Raw genomic sequence first — 18,837 nt, 5'->3', positions numbered from 1 at the left:
GTTGCCCATTGATCTCCACACATGTTCTAGCATGTGCACATGCATGCACATGTCCACAAATAAATAAATGTAGAAAAAATTAAATCCTATCTTGATGAATCATTTGAAATATTCTAAAATGATTCTGAGGAGTTTGTGAGTTGGGCACAGTGGCCATATGCTTGCCTAGCATGCACAAGGTCCAGGTTCCAGCTCCGGTATAGGGGCAGAGAGGTGGAGTTAAAAACCTGCCAGTCGTGGGCTAAAGAATAAGAAAACAGCAATCTTTGGAACCTTGGCTTCAGAAATGGCACAAAATGGAATGGACAATAATGAAAGGTAGATAATGGGTCCACAGTGATTTAATTCTTGGTGATATTGTTCATTTGATGCAAATACCAAAAAGGAAAGAAAAACCCTGGCTATTTGAAAATAAAACAGCAACCCTGCCCCAAATATTTAGTGTTTGCTCAAATGAGAAACCCCCCACCACTCACATCTGCCAAGAGAGCTAAAACAATACGGATGTTAAATAAAAGGCCCAGCTACCAAAGAGCAAAGTTTAATGAAAGCCAGAACTGTTAAGTATGGATTCCTGTTGAGAAAAATGTCAATCTCTTTCAGAGTTTTCCCACTGTTCCATTTTTAAGAAAAGTGTAGTAAAAATACATAATACAAGGTAACTTCTTTCTCACTTCTTTTTTTTTTCTTCCTCCACACATCCCTTGGTGAGAAACATCTTCCTTGGAGTCATGGACCCCTCCCAGCACAGACCCTCATTTCCAGCACAGTCTTTCTCTATCCAACCGATAGGCTCAGGGGCTGGAGAACATCTTCCCAGGCCTCAGGCAAGAGGTCTTTGAAGCAGCTGATGGCAGAGTTTAGATCCATCTCTTCCTGGGTGCAGACTCCCCAGTGGCAGGTCACACAAGAGTCTACGGTGCTAGGCAGGAGGCTGGGAGGACATTAGCTGGCAGAAATAAAAGGTGATAATCCATCTCCAGATAATCCATCTTCACACACCACGCCCATGTTAACACGGGAGAAACTGAACAATGGGGGTGAAGGGTGGATTCTGGGATGTTTCTTTGCTATGGCTGATGAAGAAAGAATGAGAGAGACATAGAGATATGGGTTGTTCACTGAGAGCATCCACAGAGGAAGCCATTTCTACTGCCCTGGACCCTGGGTAGGCTCCAAAATTTTCAGCTTGTCCATTGCTAATGATAACCCCTAATAGTGAAGATTGGATGGAAGCAGAGGGTAGGAGAACAAGCCAGAATACGGTTATCAGTAAAAGCTAGTGGCATGTGGCACTCACTGAAGCATGCACCTGGGAGTGGCTGCAGAAGAGGTGGAAGCCAATCGCACCAAGAGTGAGAGTGGAGGTCTCCGCAGAGCTGTGTGCCAGGGACGCCCACTTCCACTCAAAGGTTCAGGCAGCTTAGCATCTTTCAGCGGCTCTTGCTCACTTTTCCTGTCTGGCTGTCCTTCACCTTGGTCATTGCATTCATGGGTGTATAAAGGTTCTGACCATTGTCATGCTATGTCCTTCCTCTGTCTTAGCCAGGAAAATAGTTAGTTTCTTTGTGTTAGAGTTAGGAGATGGGCTTAGGCATCTTAAAGTCCCCTGATATCCTTAGGAACATAACTCATCTCTCTGTCTCTTAAAATAACTTAGGCTTTGCTATCTTTCTTTCTTAAGACCTGATCACATGCTAAAACAATACTTTATTAACACAACCCCCCCAGTCCTCTGCATTGACATAACTCTCAACTTCATATTTGGTCTCCCAAACCTAGGGCAGGAAAAGCAGAGAAGGCTCTGTGGCAGGGGCTTGGCTGGACTTTCATGATTCCCCACTGCCTTTCTTTTGGAATGAGCTTGGACAGCATGCCCCCTTATGTCAGAGGTTCCACAGAGAGTCCTACTCTATCACAGGGCTTCAGTCTTGATGCCGAGCAAAGGAAAGGCAAGAGTCCTGTGTGACACCTCCCTGACTGCCAGCTCTTTGCAAGGCTCTACTGGGTTTGGGAGGCCAATTGCCCCTCGGCCACCACACGGCCTTTGAGCCTGAACATAGTAGAACACGCTTTTTGGGGGCTGAGATTGACTTTGTAAAGAGATGTACCACAGTGGTACTCTATGGCCCATGGAACAGCTCTTGAGCATTCCAGGAAGCCTCTTCCAAGCAACAGGAAACTTCCCAAGTCCTCCTCTGCCTACACACTTCCCAGCCCCTTTCCACCCCCTCTCTGAGATGCTCCTCATGGCTATTCTCCAGTGAACCAGCATTTAGGTGGTATTCTCTCTGGGGAAGGCAGTCCCCTTCTCCGGTAGTGTCTGTCTCCATCCAAGGCATGGGCCAAGGGATTGAAGGTGTCGTGGAGAGCTCCCACACGGAATGAGTCTGAAGGTTGCGTATTCCTTTCCTTGCTTGTAAGGTGGAACCAATCATGAGTCTTCCATCTGGAAACTAAAGAGTGATGGGGAGGAGTGGGAGGGGGTTGGGATAAAAAGAAGCAAAAGGGTCTAACAGAGCCTGCAAACCATGGATATTAGTAAGAAAATAACTGCACACACTAGGACACATTAACAACTGAATGAAAATTAAACAGTTTGATTTCTTCATTAATATCCCAGTGACTCCATTCTCAGAGACGTTAGACTTCATTGGACAGGGTTTCTCCTGTTATTGCAGCATAGAGTTAGTTACCATCGTCACTTAGCAAATGGAGAAGGGCGAACAAAATCCCCAAGGGAAAGGGACGCCTAGTGGATGTTTTGTTTTTGTTTTGCTTTGTTTTTTAATTCTTCAGGGACGTCGGCTGAATTGTCCTCCATCTGGTCATGGTGGTTGGAGGTGGTGTTTCATTTTGTTGTTGTTTTTGGCACTGAAGGGCTTGGGATGGGACTAGGGAGCCTTAGCCTGCTCCCCAAGGGGTTACTGTCTGCTCCAGTTACAATCCTGTGGCTCCCAAGGGCATCCCTGAACTGTGGCTCATGCAGGGAATGGATTGCATGGACTTGGCGAAGTCCTGGGTGACCACCCGGCCATTCTCTCCGCTGCCACCTCCTCCACTGGCTCCAGCCCCACTGTTCCTGGGGAGGGTCGATGTCCGTATGGCTTCATTGATGGATTGCTGTGGGATCAAACAGAAACCCTTTTCAGGAGGACAGGGGGTTCTTCCCCAGGTCCTTGGCAATGACTGGCAAAGGAGAATGAGTCAAGATGGGATTGAAACTGCCCCCAACCTTCCTCCCCATGCCTGAGCTCAAAAAAAAATGCTGTGAACAGTTCTTGGTAATTCTTATTTCTTCTCTGGCATACTAAGTCCTTTTCTGACCTAGGCTTCTAACACTCTAGAAACCACAGGTTAGTAGCCCCAATCTGATGTGTCAGTCTATACCTAGAGCTTGTCTGTGCTGATAGTTAGCATGCATCACAGAGACAATGGCCTCGGGGATGCATCCTTGCTCTCTTTGGTGCTTGCACATGTCACCTTCCCTTAACCTTCCTGGGGTCTAGGCTTGAATGTGTCAGGAAGCAAGCCCTAAGTTACCTCATTCTGGGGCTCCTGCAGGTGGGGCATTTCCTTGGAGCTGCTGGGAGTGGAGCTTAGGAAATTTGCATCCTGATACTCAAGCTAGGTTCTGTGATCAGGTTCCTGTCTTTGGTATTTTTAGAACTTTTAAACCTCCATGTCTATAGCATATGACTGTCCAGGCAGCTACAGACTCCCCCATTCTCCCTTCTTCTCCTCATTCTCCCCTCCCTTCTCCTCTTCTCCCTGATCCCCTTATTCTCCCTCTTCCTCTCCTGCCCCTCCTCTTCCTTCTTTTCTGCCTCTGCCTCCTCATCTACCTCTCTCTACTAAGAATGGCACCACTGCACAGAAAATGCTTTGAAATATTAAGGGAAAGTGATAATGTGTTACTGTTGGGTTCGAGTGATCTTCTTCTGAAAAAGAGAATTCTTCTAGATCCATGGGACAAGGGTACTTAGAAGTCATTTGAATAAGATAAATTCACAAAATGTAATGAGCAGGGGTCATGTGCTGCAGAGTGAGACTATATCTCTGAGAGCCTTCGTCTGTGTGCCCCTGCTTCCTCTCAGCATGGACACATCAACTCAGTGTCGTCCACTTCGTGGTTTCTAGCCTGTTGGAATTCTAGATCTGGGAAGGACTCAAGGATCACCCCAGCATCAGAGCTGTTAAGTGGAATGTTCGAGACAGGATCCTGGACAAGAGGAAGCATTGTTCTGTTAAAATTCCTCTGGAGAAGGAGCTCTGTGGCATATGAAGACTCTACCCTATTCCTTCCCATCCACTTCTGGGTTCATAGAATTTTAGGGGTGAGGTTTAGTTTCTTGGTAGGAATCAGCATACTGAGAAGAGTTGTCTATGGGTTGAGAGACTTCCTCTGCTAAGACCAAACTTCCACATCCTTCAGAGTACATTCTGCTTAGCTTTCTTCCTAAAGTCCCTCATTATCTCAGCTGGTAACAAAGGCTTTCACTTAATGCGTGTGTGTCATATGTTCTCCTATATGGAAGTTCTGTAAGCGTAAAGAAAGCTCACATCTCGGGGGAGCTGGGACCATGTCTTCACAGTCCATGGATAGCTTGACTAGCCATTATACAGATAGTTTTTTTTTTTTTGATAAGATATTCTTGAATTTATTTAAGAAAAAAAATACAATCTTTTCTAAAATGCCTGGCCTTTGTTGTTGTGACCCAGAAAGCTCATTCTATCTCTTGCAGCTAGATGGACATAAACAGTTTGATATATGTATTTTCTTGCTGTCCATTTCTTTTTTCTTTTCTTTCTTTTTTTTTTTTTTTTTTTTTTTTTTTTTTTTTTTTTTTTTTGGTTTTTCGAGACAGGGTTTCTCTGTGTAGTTTTGGTGACTGTCCTGGATCTTGCTCTGTAGACCAGGCTGGCCTTGAACTCACAGAGATCTGCCTGCTTCTGCTTCTCAAGTGCTAGGATTAAAGGCGTGCGTCACCGCTACCCGGTGCTATCCATTTCTTACTGGACATTCTGACACTGTTTTAAAATATTCTTCCTTTTGAAATCTATGATTCATCTGGAGGCATGTTTAAAGGTTTTAGTAAGGATGGAGTGGGTTGGGTTAACCAAAACTAAAGATGTATGGAGATTCACTATCTTTTTAAGCTAATTAGAGACTGGGTATATGGATCAGTAATTAAGAGTGCGTGTTTCTATAGCAGAGGACCTGAGTTTGATTCCCAGCACCTATGTTTGGTGGCTTACAACTGCCTATAACTCTAGCACAAGGAATCTGATGCCTGTGGCCTCTACATGCACACACCAGCACAACACTTACATATAATTAAAAAATAATAATAAAAGCTTGAAAATAACTAAAAAGAGAAAGCATTTGAACACTGGTACTTGGAACACTGGTGGAAAAAGCTCCCCCTACAAGACAAGAGTCTTTACAGGAAAAGTCTCAGTGCCAGGCATGGGCCACCTCCCTTCAGGTTTTTGGTCAGGGAGACTCTAAAGGCCCACAAACAACACAGGTTATTGCTCTTGGATGTTACTGCTGAGGAAGACACTCTGGTTGCAGGACATCAAGCTAGAATTGACCTACTAACATCCTGCTGGCTAGCTTCCCTAGTGCCAGGAAGTGCCACGCTAGACCACTGAGGGAGAAAGACCATCAGTGGACTTACTTGGTGGTGACTCTGAATACTACAACACAGACTTGCCAGGCGAGATATGTCTCCTGGTACAATAGCGACATGGTGGTTATGGGAGTAACCAACCACTTTCTGATGTGATCTGAGCCCTGCCTCACAGGATTTAACCCATGCCTGATACTGTAAATTTGGGAAAAAACCTGTGATTCTAGATCCTAGCTGGAAACCTATGGTTGTTTTGCTAAACAGACATGTAAAACTACCTTCTCAATGGCTGCGTTTATACCCGTAGATTAATGCCGTTCCTAACTTCACCCATATAATTTTCTTTTTGAAGTGGTTAACAGTTAATGCAGAGACTCATAATTGGTCAAAATGTTGAGAATAAGTGACTGTGAGTGCTTAACTGTACATGGGATGTCTATATCAACATGTCTGTCCTCTATATCTGTCCTCCTAAAGGGTCAACGCACATCACAGATGAGGGAGGAGGAAGGATGTCAGAGCTGGAGGATGGGAGGAGCCCTGTGTAGTGCTGTCTTCTGGACACAGCATGGTCACTGCACTAGTTAACTCACTGCAGCTGAACAAGGATGGGTACCATAGCAAGCCAACAGGATCGGTCAACGTTCCATCAAGTAGCACTAATTGGACTCAGCGTGTTCTCCAAATAAGAACCCAAACAAAAAGCAGGGGAGAGAACATGAAGGTGGGTGGGAGATGTGCTGGTTGGTATCCAAAGGAGGGAGAGGATGAGTTGGAGGTGGATATGATCAAGACATATCGTATGCATGTATAAAATTATCAAAGAATAAATAAAAGATATTCTAAAAAATAAAATCCATGATTCAGACAGATTTCCCCCCATATGATGTTCTGCCCACGCTGGTTCTGTCTCTTCCTCAAATCTGGGGACTTAGTTTATTTACATCCTCCCCTGGCATTCCTCCACCGAAGAGGAAGTGTGATTTGGATTGCATTCTTTTGAGTCAAAGGCTAAATAAATACAACCATAATGCTAAGTGTGATTTGGATTGCATTCTTTTGAGTCAAAGGCCAAATAAATACAGCCACAATGCTACACAGGGGAAATCTGAGCTGAGAACAGGAAGAATTAATGATTACCAAAAAAAAAAAAAAGTTTGAAAAGAGAATAACATTTTAATTGTGTCAGTAGACAAATAGAACTTTCTAGAATGTAGCTTGTAATTGATGGATTTTAAAGGATAAATGTTCCTTTAAAATTGTGTATGTGTGTGTGTGCATGTGTGAGCACATGTGAGCATGGAGGCCACAGGGCAACCTCCTGTCATTCTCCAGGAGCTGTCCACCTTGTTTTTTTGAGACAAGGCTTCTCACTGGAACACCAAGTTTGCTGACTCAGCTAGACTGGGGTATTAGTAAGCCCTAGGAATCCACTATCTCTGTTTCCTCAGCACCGAGATTAAAAGTACATAGCATCACCCAGCTTTCTTACATGTGTGCTGGGGATCAAATTTAGGTCCCCATGCATGTACAACAGGCACTTTATTCAGCTGGGCTATCTCCCCAGCCCCATCGACCAAATTCCTTCAACTTAAAATCTACAATGACAAAACAGGTTAAAGCTCTCATAGATTATCTTGGGCTGTCTTCCTCAAAAGTCTCAAACATTTCTGAAATATCTCACCAAAATGTTGGCAAAGCATGAATTTATGAAGGACAAGGTTAATGGCACAGTCGATACCAGAGCCTACCAAAATCTGGGACAAATTTGGCATGTAGTTAAGACCCTCCAGTATTAAAACATCAGAGCTGTTTCCTTGGGAAGCTGAGGGCTGCCCAGAGCACACTCTACTACAGGTGGGCAATGGCATCTTACAGGCTTCCTTTCTGATACACTTAAGGAATCTTGGAGAAGTGAGGACAAGAGCCAGCACACTGGGATGGAAGGCAAGTTAATACCCAGCAGACCTCTAGCTCTCAAACTGCACTGTACTTTGGAATCCCAGGGTGAGGAGTTTAGGGAAAAACCATGATGTCTGAATTCTACCCTACTAATGCTGAGTGAGTAGGTGTAGCCTGGGCACCTAACTCTCCAAGCCTCCCAGGTGATTCTAAACTGGAAGTTAAGTTGAATTATCTGCTGTCTTGAGCATTTTAAAGAGATCCTGACGTGTACACAGTTGTCTTGCTTAAGACAAGTCATCTGAGAGAGTGACAAAGTAGATGTCCTATTCAACATGGTTCTTGTGCTCTCCCAAGGTAACTGACAATCACTAATGTAACACCCGCCCTTGCCTTTGAGAGGGTGGCTCTCTGTTGTACCTTCCTGCTATACCAGTTATTCTTAACCACATCCTTAGAACTGCTGTTCTGAAACTGAGGCTTAGGGAGAGAAGAGTGAATGAAAAGTTCAACTACAACGTCCCCCAATGTGGTTCTTCTGAGACTCAGTCCTGCAATGGTGACAACATTCTATTCCCAGTCCCTTGGTTTGCTAGAACTCTGCCCAGCCTCTGGATGTCAGAGAACATCCCAATGAAAGTGCAGGTTTCATTAATGACTCCATTCAGCATGTATGGAAAGAAGTGGTTGAGCACCAACCGTAGAGGATGCTTCCTCTGTGTTCAGCCTCTCAGCTGCTCATTAATTCTAGGCAAGTGTACAGACCCGAATTTGCTGTGGCTTAAGTATACTATCGGTTGGCATAGTCACATACAATTTTAAGAGGTCAGCTGCTCTCCTGGGGGTTGGGGAGGCTGGGGATTGATTTCCCCTGGGAGCAAAGTAGAAAATGATAAAGATCTTGATTTTGCTTTATCAGTCAAGGGCAAAGACTCTGTTCTGTTCTGCCTGGCAGAGAAGCACGAAGACTCCAAGGCTTAACTCAATTCAAAATGTGCCCTAGGTGAGGCTTTTGTTTATGACAGTTTAAGTTATACTAGGATGTTGTGGGCTACCTGAAGTCTCTGTCTGAGTCCCCAGTTCCTACACTGCTAATTCAGTATTTCTCTTTCCAAGCCTTACTGGTTTCCAGACATTTCTAGGCAAACTGTTTTAGTGTTTGAATCTCTGACCCTGGACACCTTTTGCTGGCAACTTTCTGGCCTTGGCTAATTCATTCCTTGCCCAACCCGGTTAAATACCATTTTTCCAGAGAACCTGTCAGACCACCCCACTCTTGGTTCTCTCATTAAGGGAATGTCCTGGGCATTTTCTTCCCCACATCACTATCTAGCAGGTCAATGTTCACCAACTGTCTGCCTTCCCCATGAAACCCCAAGATGGGGATCTGTGTCTGGGCTGTTCCTGGTTGCATCTCCTATGCTGAGTACTGTCCTCTCTCTTTCCGTGTGACACACGTGTCCTGTTCATGACATGTCAAAGGGCAAAGAGTGTCAGGAAGGCTCAGTTGAGATTCGGTGCTGAAGGCTGCCTGAGTGACACAGTCTGAGTAGGGAGATGCACTTGGTTTGTCTTTGTGACCGGCATGATGACTGTCACTTGAGGGACCTAAGGCAAGTGTGCAAGATGTGTACATACATACACACACACACACACACACACACACACACACACACACACACACCAATTAACAGCTGGAAGAAAAGAGAGCAAGAAGTTTAGAAGCACCTTGGCTAAAATCAAGAGCCTGGCCTCGCTGGAGACTTGGTTCACTGTCTAATTCCTGTCATCCTGACTTATGTGACCTTGTGCGGGCTTGTCCACTTCTCCTAGCCTCACTCTTTATTAGCCTGCAGATTCTCAGGGATACACTGCTTGCCTAACAAAAACGAGGAGCTAATCCCTTGATAGGAAGGTTCTCGGCCTCTCTCCCCCTTTGAGCCTGTCCCCTGCCCTTTCTCCCTTTGCCTCAGTCCTCTTCTTCTTCCTCTTCCCTCACAAGGTGACTAGAGAAGGTCTTTTTGAACTTCTGAGTCATGGGAGGTGAGCCTGAGCTGGTTTAGGGGTTCCCGGCTTTAAGAGTGAGTAAACATCGTGAGCAAGGAAAGACATAGGATGGAAGGCATTTCCCAAGGCCCTGTCACCCACATCTGCATCCCAGTGTGGGGCTGTGGGCTGCGCTTCTGAACAGAGCTAATTGCTTTTGGGAAAAGCAGAGCAGCGCATTATGAAGCCTGAGGAGTGTCTGGAGTGCCTTCCACTTATCTCTTCTAGATAAGAGAGGAATTGATGGAGCTTTGGAAATGAAGGGCCAGCTAGATTAATAAAGAAAATAGCTCCTTTGAAGTGGAAAGATGGAAAATCCTATTAGGAGTCCTGGTGTTTTGTGCAGAAGCCATGACAATGGGTGGGGCTGACTGGGGACTGTGGTGGAGAGTCTTAGGTGAATGCTTCTGGAGGACCCCGACAGCTTCTGAGATATTAAAAAACTACACTATAAAGGGAAGTGTGAGACTGTCTCTAAGACATGGCACTATAACTCAGTGGCCTCTTCAAGGGACTCTTGTCATCGGAGACTATAGTGCGCCATCTGGGGGGGCAGTCAACACTGTCTCAGTTGGAAATTCAGCCTCTAGTCAGTTACCTGGCTTGGTGGAAATAACTGGAAACATAGAGGGAAGCTGGACATTCAGGTGGTTCCCTGCTTGGTGGACACCAAACCACATCATGGTTGATGAATACCCATAGATGGGGCCAAAACCACCTTGAGGGACATATACCTTGTGTGTGTGTGTGTGTGTGTGTGTGTGTGTGTGTGTGTGTGTGTGTGGTATTGCTTAACCTATGAGCAACTCTCTCTCGTGCCTCCTCTCCTGCTTCAAGAGATTTTTCTCTTCTGGACACAATTCACATTAATTTAACATATTTACCCCACGGCCATAGCCTGTTCTTTAAGGACTTATGGCCTGCACGGCTCAAAGCAATCTAGTACATGCAATCAATAAAATTACATGTTAATAAATAAATATTAATAAAAGGTTTGAAGGAAGCTGTAGATGTCTGTTAATAATGTCTGTAATCATATATGCTAGTGATCACCACTGTTATTATTTATTGAGAGCATACTGTGATGTAGGCCTCCTGCCAATCCTTTAATCTATTATTTCATACCCTCACTACAGATTTATGAGGTATATGCTATCTCTGTCCCTATTTTTACAGTAAAGATAAGGATCTGAGAGTAATTAAAACTTGTCTAAGGTGACAGTTAAGAAACAGAATGGATGGATTCATGCCAGGATCTCAGTTCATAGATCTCCACAGGACACTGTGTCCTGGGGCACCATGAGAAGGAACTTTTAAAAGCCGACCAGTACAGGCTCTGGGCCTCTGGTCCATGGGGAAGGGATGCAAGGAGTGTAGCTGGCCTAGCTCCTGGCCTGGGTCCCTCTGCCGCTTGAACGGCTGTTCCCTCTCTTTGGACGATAGGAAGGACAGTGTGTAGGTTTATGTTCTAGATGGAATCGACAAGGAAAGCTTTGCGTAGAGCTCAGGGGCCTTGCCACATTCCACCAAACTCATGGGAGGGTTTAAGGTATAAAATCAGTAACTGTGCTGTGCTCTGCCTTTTCTAGTGGGATGTGGAGGTTCTTCTAGGGAAGAACGAGGTGAGCTTTGGTCCTCTAGACAAATGCCATCACACTTCCAGACTTTCACTGTTCCTGTTACAACACCATGAGAAAGTGGCTTTTTAAGTGGGCCTCATGAGATAGAAGGCAGGGTGAAGGATCAGCTTGCATAGAGCACACAGGGGCTGGGACGTGGTGGGAGGAGGGAGGCAGATTGCTAATAGAGAGGCAGCTGGAACCATGACGTGGGGATGCTGAATGCCAGCACAGAAGGTCTCAGTACTAGGATGAGAAGTGCTTTTTTTTCTATTCTCGTTCCTCTCACACAGAACTGAACATTGAGTTTTCAAGCAAGGGACTGACTAGAGATGTCCTCTCCAGGACTGACACAGGGATCATAGCTGAGGTGGGAGAGACTGGGCGGGAGCCTGTGCTAATGATCCAGTGATGGGTGTGTTCCACTCAGGAGGAACTGAATATTGACAAAGGGGGCCTTTAGGGCACAGTAGAGGAGAATGAACCCCAGGAATAACTCTTATTCATCTAGCCCAGCCAAAGAGAGAGCCCAGGCCAAGATACCTGCTGGTACAAGTGGGGGAGGGGTGGCGCGGACGACCACATTTCTCTTCCCATCTTAGTCTAAAGAATGCTTGTTCTTAATTTCTGCTGTTTCCCACAAACCTTCTCCAATTCTCATTCCTCTAAGTTGTTCCTATAGACTTCACTGTCTGAATCACAATCTTTTCTTTCTTTTCTCTCCTCTCCTCTCCTCTCCTCTTCTTTCCTCTCCTCTCCTCTCCTCTCTTTCTTTCTTTCTTTCTTTCTTTCTTTCTTTCTTTCTTTCTTTCTTTCTTTCTTTCTTTCTTTCTTTCTTTCTTTCTTTCTTTCTTTCTTTCCTTCTTCCTTCCTTCTTCCTTCCTTCCTTCCCTTCCTTCCTTCCTTCTCTCTCTCTCTCTCTCTCTCTCTCTCTCTCTCTCTCTTGCTTGCTTTCTGTGTGTGGTGTAAGTGTGTGTGTGTGTGTGTGTGTGTGTGTGTGTGTGTGTGTGTGTGTGTGTGTTTAGGTCAGAGGTTGACACTGGAGGTCTTCCTCAACTGCTCTTTGCCTTTTATATATATATATATATATATATTTATTTATTTATTACAGGGTTTCTCACTGAACCTTGTGAACCTGGGTAGGCTGCCTGACCAATGAGCTTCAGGGGTCTCCCTGTCTCTCCTCCCCTTCTCCAGTGGTGGGGCTGCATGTGTGCCTACAGTACACAGGCAGACCCGGTTTCTTTGTGGGTGCTGAGACTCTGAACTTAACTCCTCATATTTGTGTGGCAGGCACTTTACCATATCAGCCATTCCCTAGCCCTGAGCACTTTCTCACATCTGTTTCTTGTTGAAGTTCAAAGGTTTGAAGGTCCCAGTTGGCCCCTAAGCTCTCTGCTTCCTTATGGTGCTGTTCACATGACTGACTTCCACACGTGTTTCCTCGCTAGGGCTAAGGATGCAGTTGAGGGACTGAGATGGTGACAAAAGCATCACCATCTTTGCTAAGAACTGCTTGTCTCCTTCTCACACAGCACCAGCGATGATGAGGTCTCTATTTACTGGAATGGTCCATGTGTTCCTCCACTAGAAAAATTGGTTTCGCATATTGTATTCACATCTATTTTCTGCTGATTCCAGTTATTGCTTTCGTTGTATTCTTTGGGATTCCATAAGATGAGCTTACTTTTCTTCTTACCCATAGTTTCCATGTTGTTACTGGCATCTCTTCAATCCTCTCTAATTCTTCCCTGCCTCCGCTGCCTTCAGCTGTGTTCAGTGTGGTTTGGGTTATTGAACTAATCTGCTTAGCTTTCTCTGTGGATGAGTCTCTCTGCCAATGCTCACCCATAATATGGAAGCTAAAAATGGACCCATTTCACCAAACATGGTAAAATCAGCCCGGAGAACTGGGTAGGCATGCCTTCCCTCATCTGGGGAGCTGTTCTATTGGACATAACTTCAGAAAAAATAAACCTCTCGCTGTGCTGACTGAACCCTGACCTTTTAACCTCACCGATCTGTCTGACCTGTCTCTGGAAAGATGCACTTGCTATTTTGGGCACAGTATTTGCCAGACACACCCCTTTCTCCCCTTAATTTTGTCTCCCTTCTCCTCTTTCAGTTTCATCCCGATTCAGCTCTACTCCCTGGGTGGCCTCAACCTGTCCTTTCTACTCCTTTGAGCAAAAAGCCTCTCAGGAAACCCAGCTGCGCCACTGAGAACAGGGTAGGAGAAAAGACCCAGGAAGACGATACCACCTTCATCCGCTTCGACTCGCTACGGGATTTGTAGCAGAACTCGATTAAGGCGACCAGCATGGCCAGTCCCAGCCCTCCAATCAGGATGTAGAAGACGCCTGCCACATTGCTGAGGCTCAGAGCACTTGTTTTGTCCTAGAGAAGGAGGTGGGGAAGGAGGGGAGGGGAGAGAGGACAGTGAGTCAAGAGGCTTTAAACCACTGAAGCAGCAGTAAATTAACACACATACACGCAACCCCACCCCCTCCTCAGCATTCATATTTGGAAATTGCTTGTATTCATTGGCCAAGTTCACAACATTCCCCGGGGTGGGAAAAGGGGAATGCGTGTGTGTTTGTGTACATATAAAACCATCTGTGATTGTGTTGAACTTCTAATTACGCTACCTCCCTCCTCAATGTCTTTGCTGGGACAGGAGATATCACAAAAATTCAGGCCAGTTTTGGTAAGATCTGAAGCCTCGAGCTTAACCAATTCTTTTAGGAAACTCTTCCCTTTAGCTCCATGTCTACCTCATCTCCTCTGTTGCTTGGCAACACGTCAGTCTCCATCATTGTACATGTCTCTGAGTGTTTTGCTGGGAGTCGGTATTAAAGTGAACTTTCCCCTAGATGTGCATTTGATTTCAATTTAATAAGACAGCTCTCAAACACATAATAAAGGCAGAGGGACGCATACCTTTAATTGACTGCTCTCAGTCCCAATTTAAGGGGAAACCTGGCGGGAGTGGGGGGGGGAGCTTAGATAGGCAGAAAGGCATTGAGCTAGAAAAATGGCTCTATTAAATCCTAATAATTACGCTTAATCGGTGGCATTTCTTTTTTCTATTGGAGGTGCTTGCTAAAATTGCTGTAGGCAGACCTGGGTGGCTGAATTTAGAAATCTCAGTTGCCTGTAGTAAAAGATCCTCTGCTGGTTTCAGAGATGCCAAGCCACAAAGGAGGGTGCTGAATCCCCAGAAACCTGGGGAAAAATACTGATGTTCGGCAGGAAGGGGCAGAACCCGGCTTGTGGAGCCCGTGGAAACGACTGGTGTGGGAGACTGTCCCTGAGTTCTGTCACATCCTGTGTGCTTCAAGCATGGAGGGGTGAAGGAGAACACTGCTTCAGGCAGTAAGAACACTAACCCAAACCACTGTCCACAGTGGAAGGCAGTGGCCGAGGGAGAGAGGGCACCATCTCACTGAATTCTTGACACAGGCAAAGAAAACCTTTAAGTCTTGGAAGAATGATCCTCCCCAGTTCTTCTGGTGGCTCTTGACACCTTCTTTTATATTGTTAAGTAAGAGTTTTTCATTAAATCAAAATGAAATGCATATGTCAGCTTGCACAGGTACATGGCATTAGGTGGCTGATTGGTGGCACAGGGTAGGATGTGTGGCTTTTATATTTCTTCGCGTGCTACTTTTCAGGTCGTGTTCCAGATGAGCCCTATGAAGGGTTGGCTGCATGGTCCTAGGAGCTGCTCTGACATTTACCTAGGAGATCCTGGGCATGTGCAAAGGGGTTTCTTATCTCCCAAGTCAGGAGCCTTCGCCCCATTTCTACTTGGTGCAGTGTCCAGGGTTCTTGGTGATTGAACTTGGGAACTACAGATGGCAGGCAGCAGCTTGCCTTCCTACTCTGGAAATAGCCCCAGCCAGCAGAGCCATGGAATTATCTACAGCAACCCCTCAGTGGCTTCTTGTGTGGCTATGACAAACAGTTCTGGAATATACATTAATTTGGCAATGCTTAGCCTGGCTCTCTAGTGGAAATGATTATTCAAGAGAGTAAACTTTTTCCTGTCTGGCATTATGACCTGAGAAGAGAAATGTGGAAAATGGGTTCAACACTTGGTTCTGGTGGAACATATAAATTCCCACTTTGTGTGATTTTCAGAACACCAGCCTATGTCCCTGCTTGCTTTCAGAAGGTGTGTAATTCTTAGGAGTCCTTAACAGAAATTTCTATAAAATTCTCCTGTTTGGACAGGGGCAGGGGAGGGGAGGGTGGGGAGACATCTTAAAGCATCACCAGCTCACACTGTAGCAAGGACTGGATAAGGGTGACGCTTGGAGGGAGTGAATGGGGGGATGTGCTGGAGAAGAAGGCCGGAGGCTGCCTGCTTCCCAAGCTCACCCCTCTTCCAATAGCTGAGGCACATCTTGCCTTGTCTGTCACTAAGGCTACTGTCTTATAGGACACTTCTTCATAGTGTCCCCAACTTTGATTGGGTTGGAGAGGTCTTCAAAGACAAGGGGATGGATGGTGGGCAACGGCTTCTGTTACTATCTTTACATTGCTCTGTGATTGCATCTGCCTCCCTGGCCAACCATTATGGTATATCTGGGAGACATGTAGAGTTAGATGCCATGTGGAAGCGAGGGAAAAGGTGTGTTCTGTACAACTGTAGTAAGAAGAGGGTGCAGTGACTGGGCATCTGGTTGTGTCTGGAGTGGAGACTTTTCATCATACTCTGCCTTCTTTCTTTTTCTGGTCTTAGACATTGAACCCCGAGCCTTGGACTGCTAGGCAAGTGCTCTACCACCGAGCTACGGCCTCACCCTCTGTATTTGTTTGTTTGCTTGAGACAGGATCTCAGTGTATAACCTAGGGTGGCTTTGAACTCACGGAGTAGCCTAGTCTGGCCTCTACCTTCTGATCATCCTGCCTCAGTTTCCAAAGTTCTGGGGTTATAGGCATGCATCGCCACAGTCAGCTCATCTGCCTAGGAAGACCTCTGGCCCAGGGAAATGGCTGCATGGGTGAACACAGCCTGGTGGTTTGGGAGCTGGATCCCTTTGTTGGATCAGCACCACAGACCCTGGCTATGCTGACAACTTTCTGCAGTAGCCGAGGGCAGGGGAAACTTCCGGACAAGGTCAAGGGGGAACTTGATCCTCACTGTTGCCAATACCAGACATGACACAATGGCCTCAAGTTGGCATGTTTTAGTGGAGTATGTGACGAGGAGCTAGTGTTGGTGTGGTTTTAGTTTAGGTAAGTTTACATTTGGACAAGGTTTATAATTTTTTTTTATTGTGTCATTAGCTTTGTGTATGTATGAAGGTATGTATTTTTTTTTTTTTTGGTAGTGCAGGGGATTAAAGCCAGGGCCTCAGGTATGTTAGGCAGGTGGGCTACAGCACTACATCGCCATCATTAGCTTTTGGGATAGCATCAGATTTAGATCTTTCTAAGGAGGCTGGAGGTCTTTTGGCCCATTGCCATCACTGGCCTTCCTTGACACCCATTGTTGGGATGTAATGGGCTATCCTAGGGCAGGGACAAAACTTCTGTTATTTAGAGACTGGAGCTCTGACTCTTCTGTGATCCATTGTGTATATAAGAGCACTTCCTTGAGCACTTGAATAAATAGCAATTGTTCCAGTACGTGGCAAGCTGCAGGGTTCCAGCTTTGATAGGGGAGGGAGGAGATAGGGTTGGAGTCTTCCAAGTGTTCCCTGAAACACCCATATTCTCTTTCCATTCACAGCAGATGCACTCCCTCAGAGCCAGGCAGCCTGCTGGTAGGAGGGAAAAGTCACAACTTGTCTCCCGCCAGGAACAGAGTGGCAGTGCTGAGGAGTGATGGGCAAAAAGGAAAAAAAAAAAAAAAAAAAAAGGAAAAGCGAAAACTCGGCGCTCTCATCTTGCAGAATTGTTGGGCGGGTTGCTATGGTGATGACCCCGGCTCCACAGTCTGTTCTCCTGAACCTGTTGTCTTCAATTTGCTGCTTCCCTTCTGGGGAAGAGAGAGAATCCCCCAGCGTCCTGGGCATCTCCGTGCTCTTCCTACGTATTGAGGAACTGTCCCAGATTCCCTGCATTTTTAGCCAACATCCCTTCCAAGAATGTTCAAGACCTTCCAAGATTTGGTCTTCATGAAGAAGACTGAACATAGGCTTGATGGTTTGTTTTTTTTTCTGGTCTAAGTGGAAAGTTCTAGAAGAAGCCAGTGCCTTTGGCCACGAGAGCAGTGGCTCCCACTGAGACTAGTGCAGCCAATCACCTGAGATCTGCTAGGTCTGGACCACATGCCGATGTCTCCAAAGGTCTCCCTTTCTTTTTCTCTCCTGTCAGAATCCCACAGCCTCCAGTATGCTTTCAGTGGATATTCTGGACCCTTCCCAAGCCTTCCACATGCTGACTCTTAACCTGCTTTCCTGCACGGTAGGTTTCTTCTGTTGTGCTCTTCCCAGAACTTACATATCTGGACTAAGACAAGATTTGAGGAATGGCAGTTTCCTGGGAGAGGCAGGTGATGGCTGAGGAAGCTCACTCACCAGCTGAGACCCAAAGGGAAAGCTGACTCAACCAATGGACCCTGTGCAGACACACAGGTCTGTCTGAAGGTGGTTCCAGCTACCTTGGTGGAGATGAAAAACCTCGAACATGGGTGCGTTTTGGAAGAAGCTGGCAGGAACGCGTGTGGGGGGTCCAAGTACTGCAACCGTTGATGCTCAGCTCAACCCCAAGAGATCTGAAGTATCCCAGAAGCCCCTCAAGGGCCCGAGGTCACAGCCTTTACAAAGTTACCCCTAGAGCCTTGTCCCTTTAGGGGATGCAGGAGCGGAAGTCATGTCAATTGGCGGTGTTTGCTGCTCCATTTCCAAAGTAGGCCGGTTCCCTAGGCTGCAGATGTTCCCCCAGGAGCAGCACAGGATGAGAACTGGCCCACTGTACTAATAATTGGCAAGGCAAACACTGCAAGTGATGGCTGTGGGGGTGGCTCTTCTTAGCAGCCTGTGCCCAGGGACAGGCTGCTGCACAGTGTGCAAGGGACGCCAGGGACATCTTGACTCCAAACACAGTTGCAGCTGAGAATGAAAGAAGACTGTATGGGTTGTGGACAGGAGTTCAAGCTCTGGTTGAAGCTAAGGCCTCTTCCAAAATTGGAGGATTATTATTTTTTTTTCCAGAAACAAAAGCCCCAGTCTCCGATGAACGTAGGTGGCACTCTGGGGAGCCCTCAGCAGGAACTGGACGTCTGGTTGGACTTGAAAACAACAACAGCAATGGAGTTTCTGTCTGGGTGCTTCCCAAGAGCAGCAATGGGAGAGTTAGGGGTGTGGCTAGGGTCCTGGGGAGGAATGCAGTCTCTGAAGGGGGCAACTGCCCTGTTGGGTGTGCTGTCTTGAAGCAGGTTCACACGGAAGTCATCTGTCCTTTCTAGGCTGTTATTTGCTCTGCCTAACACACACCAGGCACCCTGACCCTAAGTGAGATTCCATTGCGGTGCTGAGGAGACAGGGTTCTGCATCTCTGAAGGGCTCTCTCGCTCCATCCATAGCCCTCTGACGCGGTTCTCCTGCACTCTCTTTCCTACCAGAGTGTAGGTGGGGAAAGGAGGGAGAGAGCAGGGCAGAGCTTCCCTCTACAGATTGCTT

General features: G+C 46.2%; 1 protein-coding gene across 2 annotated transcripts in view; it reads right to left on the bottom strand.

Annotated features, from left to right (window-relative positions):
* Positions 1-323: 323 nt before the first annotated feature.
* Gria1 (glutamate ionotropic receptor AMPA type subunit 1) overlaps positions 324-18,837 on the bottom strand; it is a 337,895-nt gene continuing 319,381 nt past the window's right edge. For both annotated transcript variants that reach the window (XM_028880050.1, XM_028880049.1), the window contains exons 15-16: positions 13,466-13,600; positions 324-3,144 (exon numbers count right to left, since the gene is read on the bottom strand). In XM_028880050.1, coding sequence (XP_028735883.1) covers positions 2,941-3,144; positions 13,466-13,600 — 339 coding nt within the window. In that variant the 3' untranslated portion in view covers positions 324-2,940. The remainder of the gene's footprint in view (positions 3,145-13,465; positions 13,601-18,837) is intronic.

This window comes from Peromyscus leucopus, chromosome 8b, assembly GCF_004664715.2.
Source record: "Peromyscus leucopus breed LL Stock chromosome 8b, UCI_PerLeu_2.1, whole genome shotgun sequence".
Taxonomy (NCBI): domain Eukaryota; kingdom Metazoa; phylum Chordata; class Mammalia; order Rodentia; family Cricetidae; genus Peromyscus; species Peromyscus leucopus.
The sequence above is the reverse complement of the archived record's forward strand: the minus strand, read 5'-3'. Positions and strand labels throughout refer to the sequence as shown.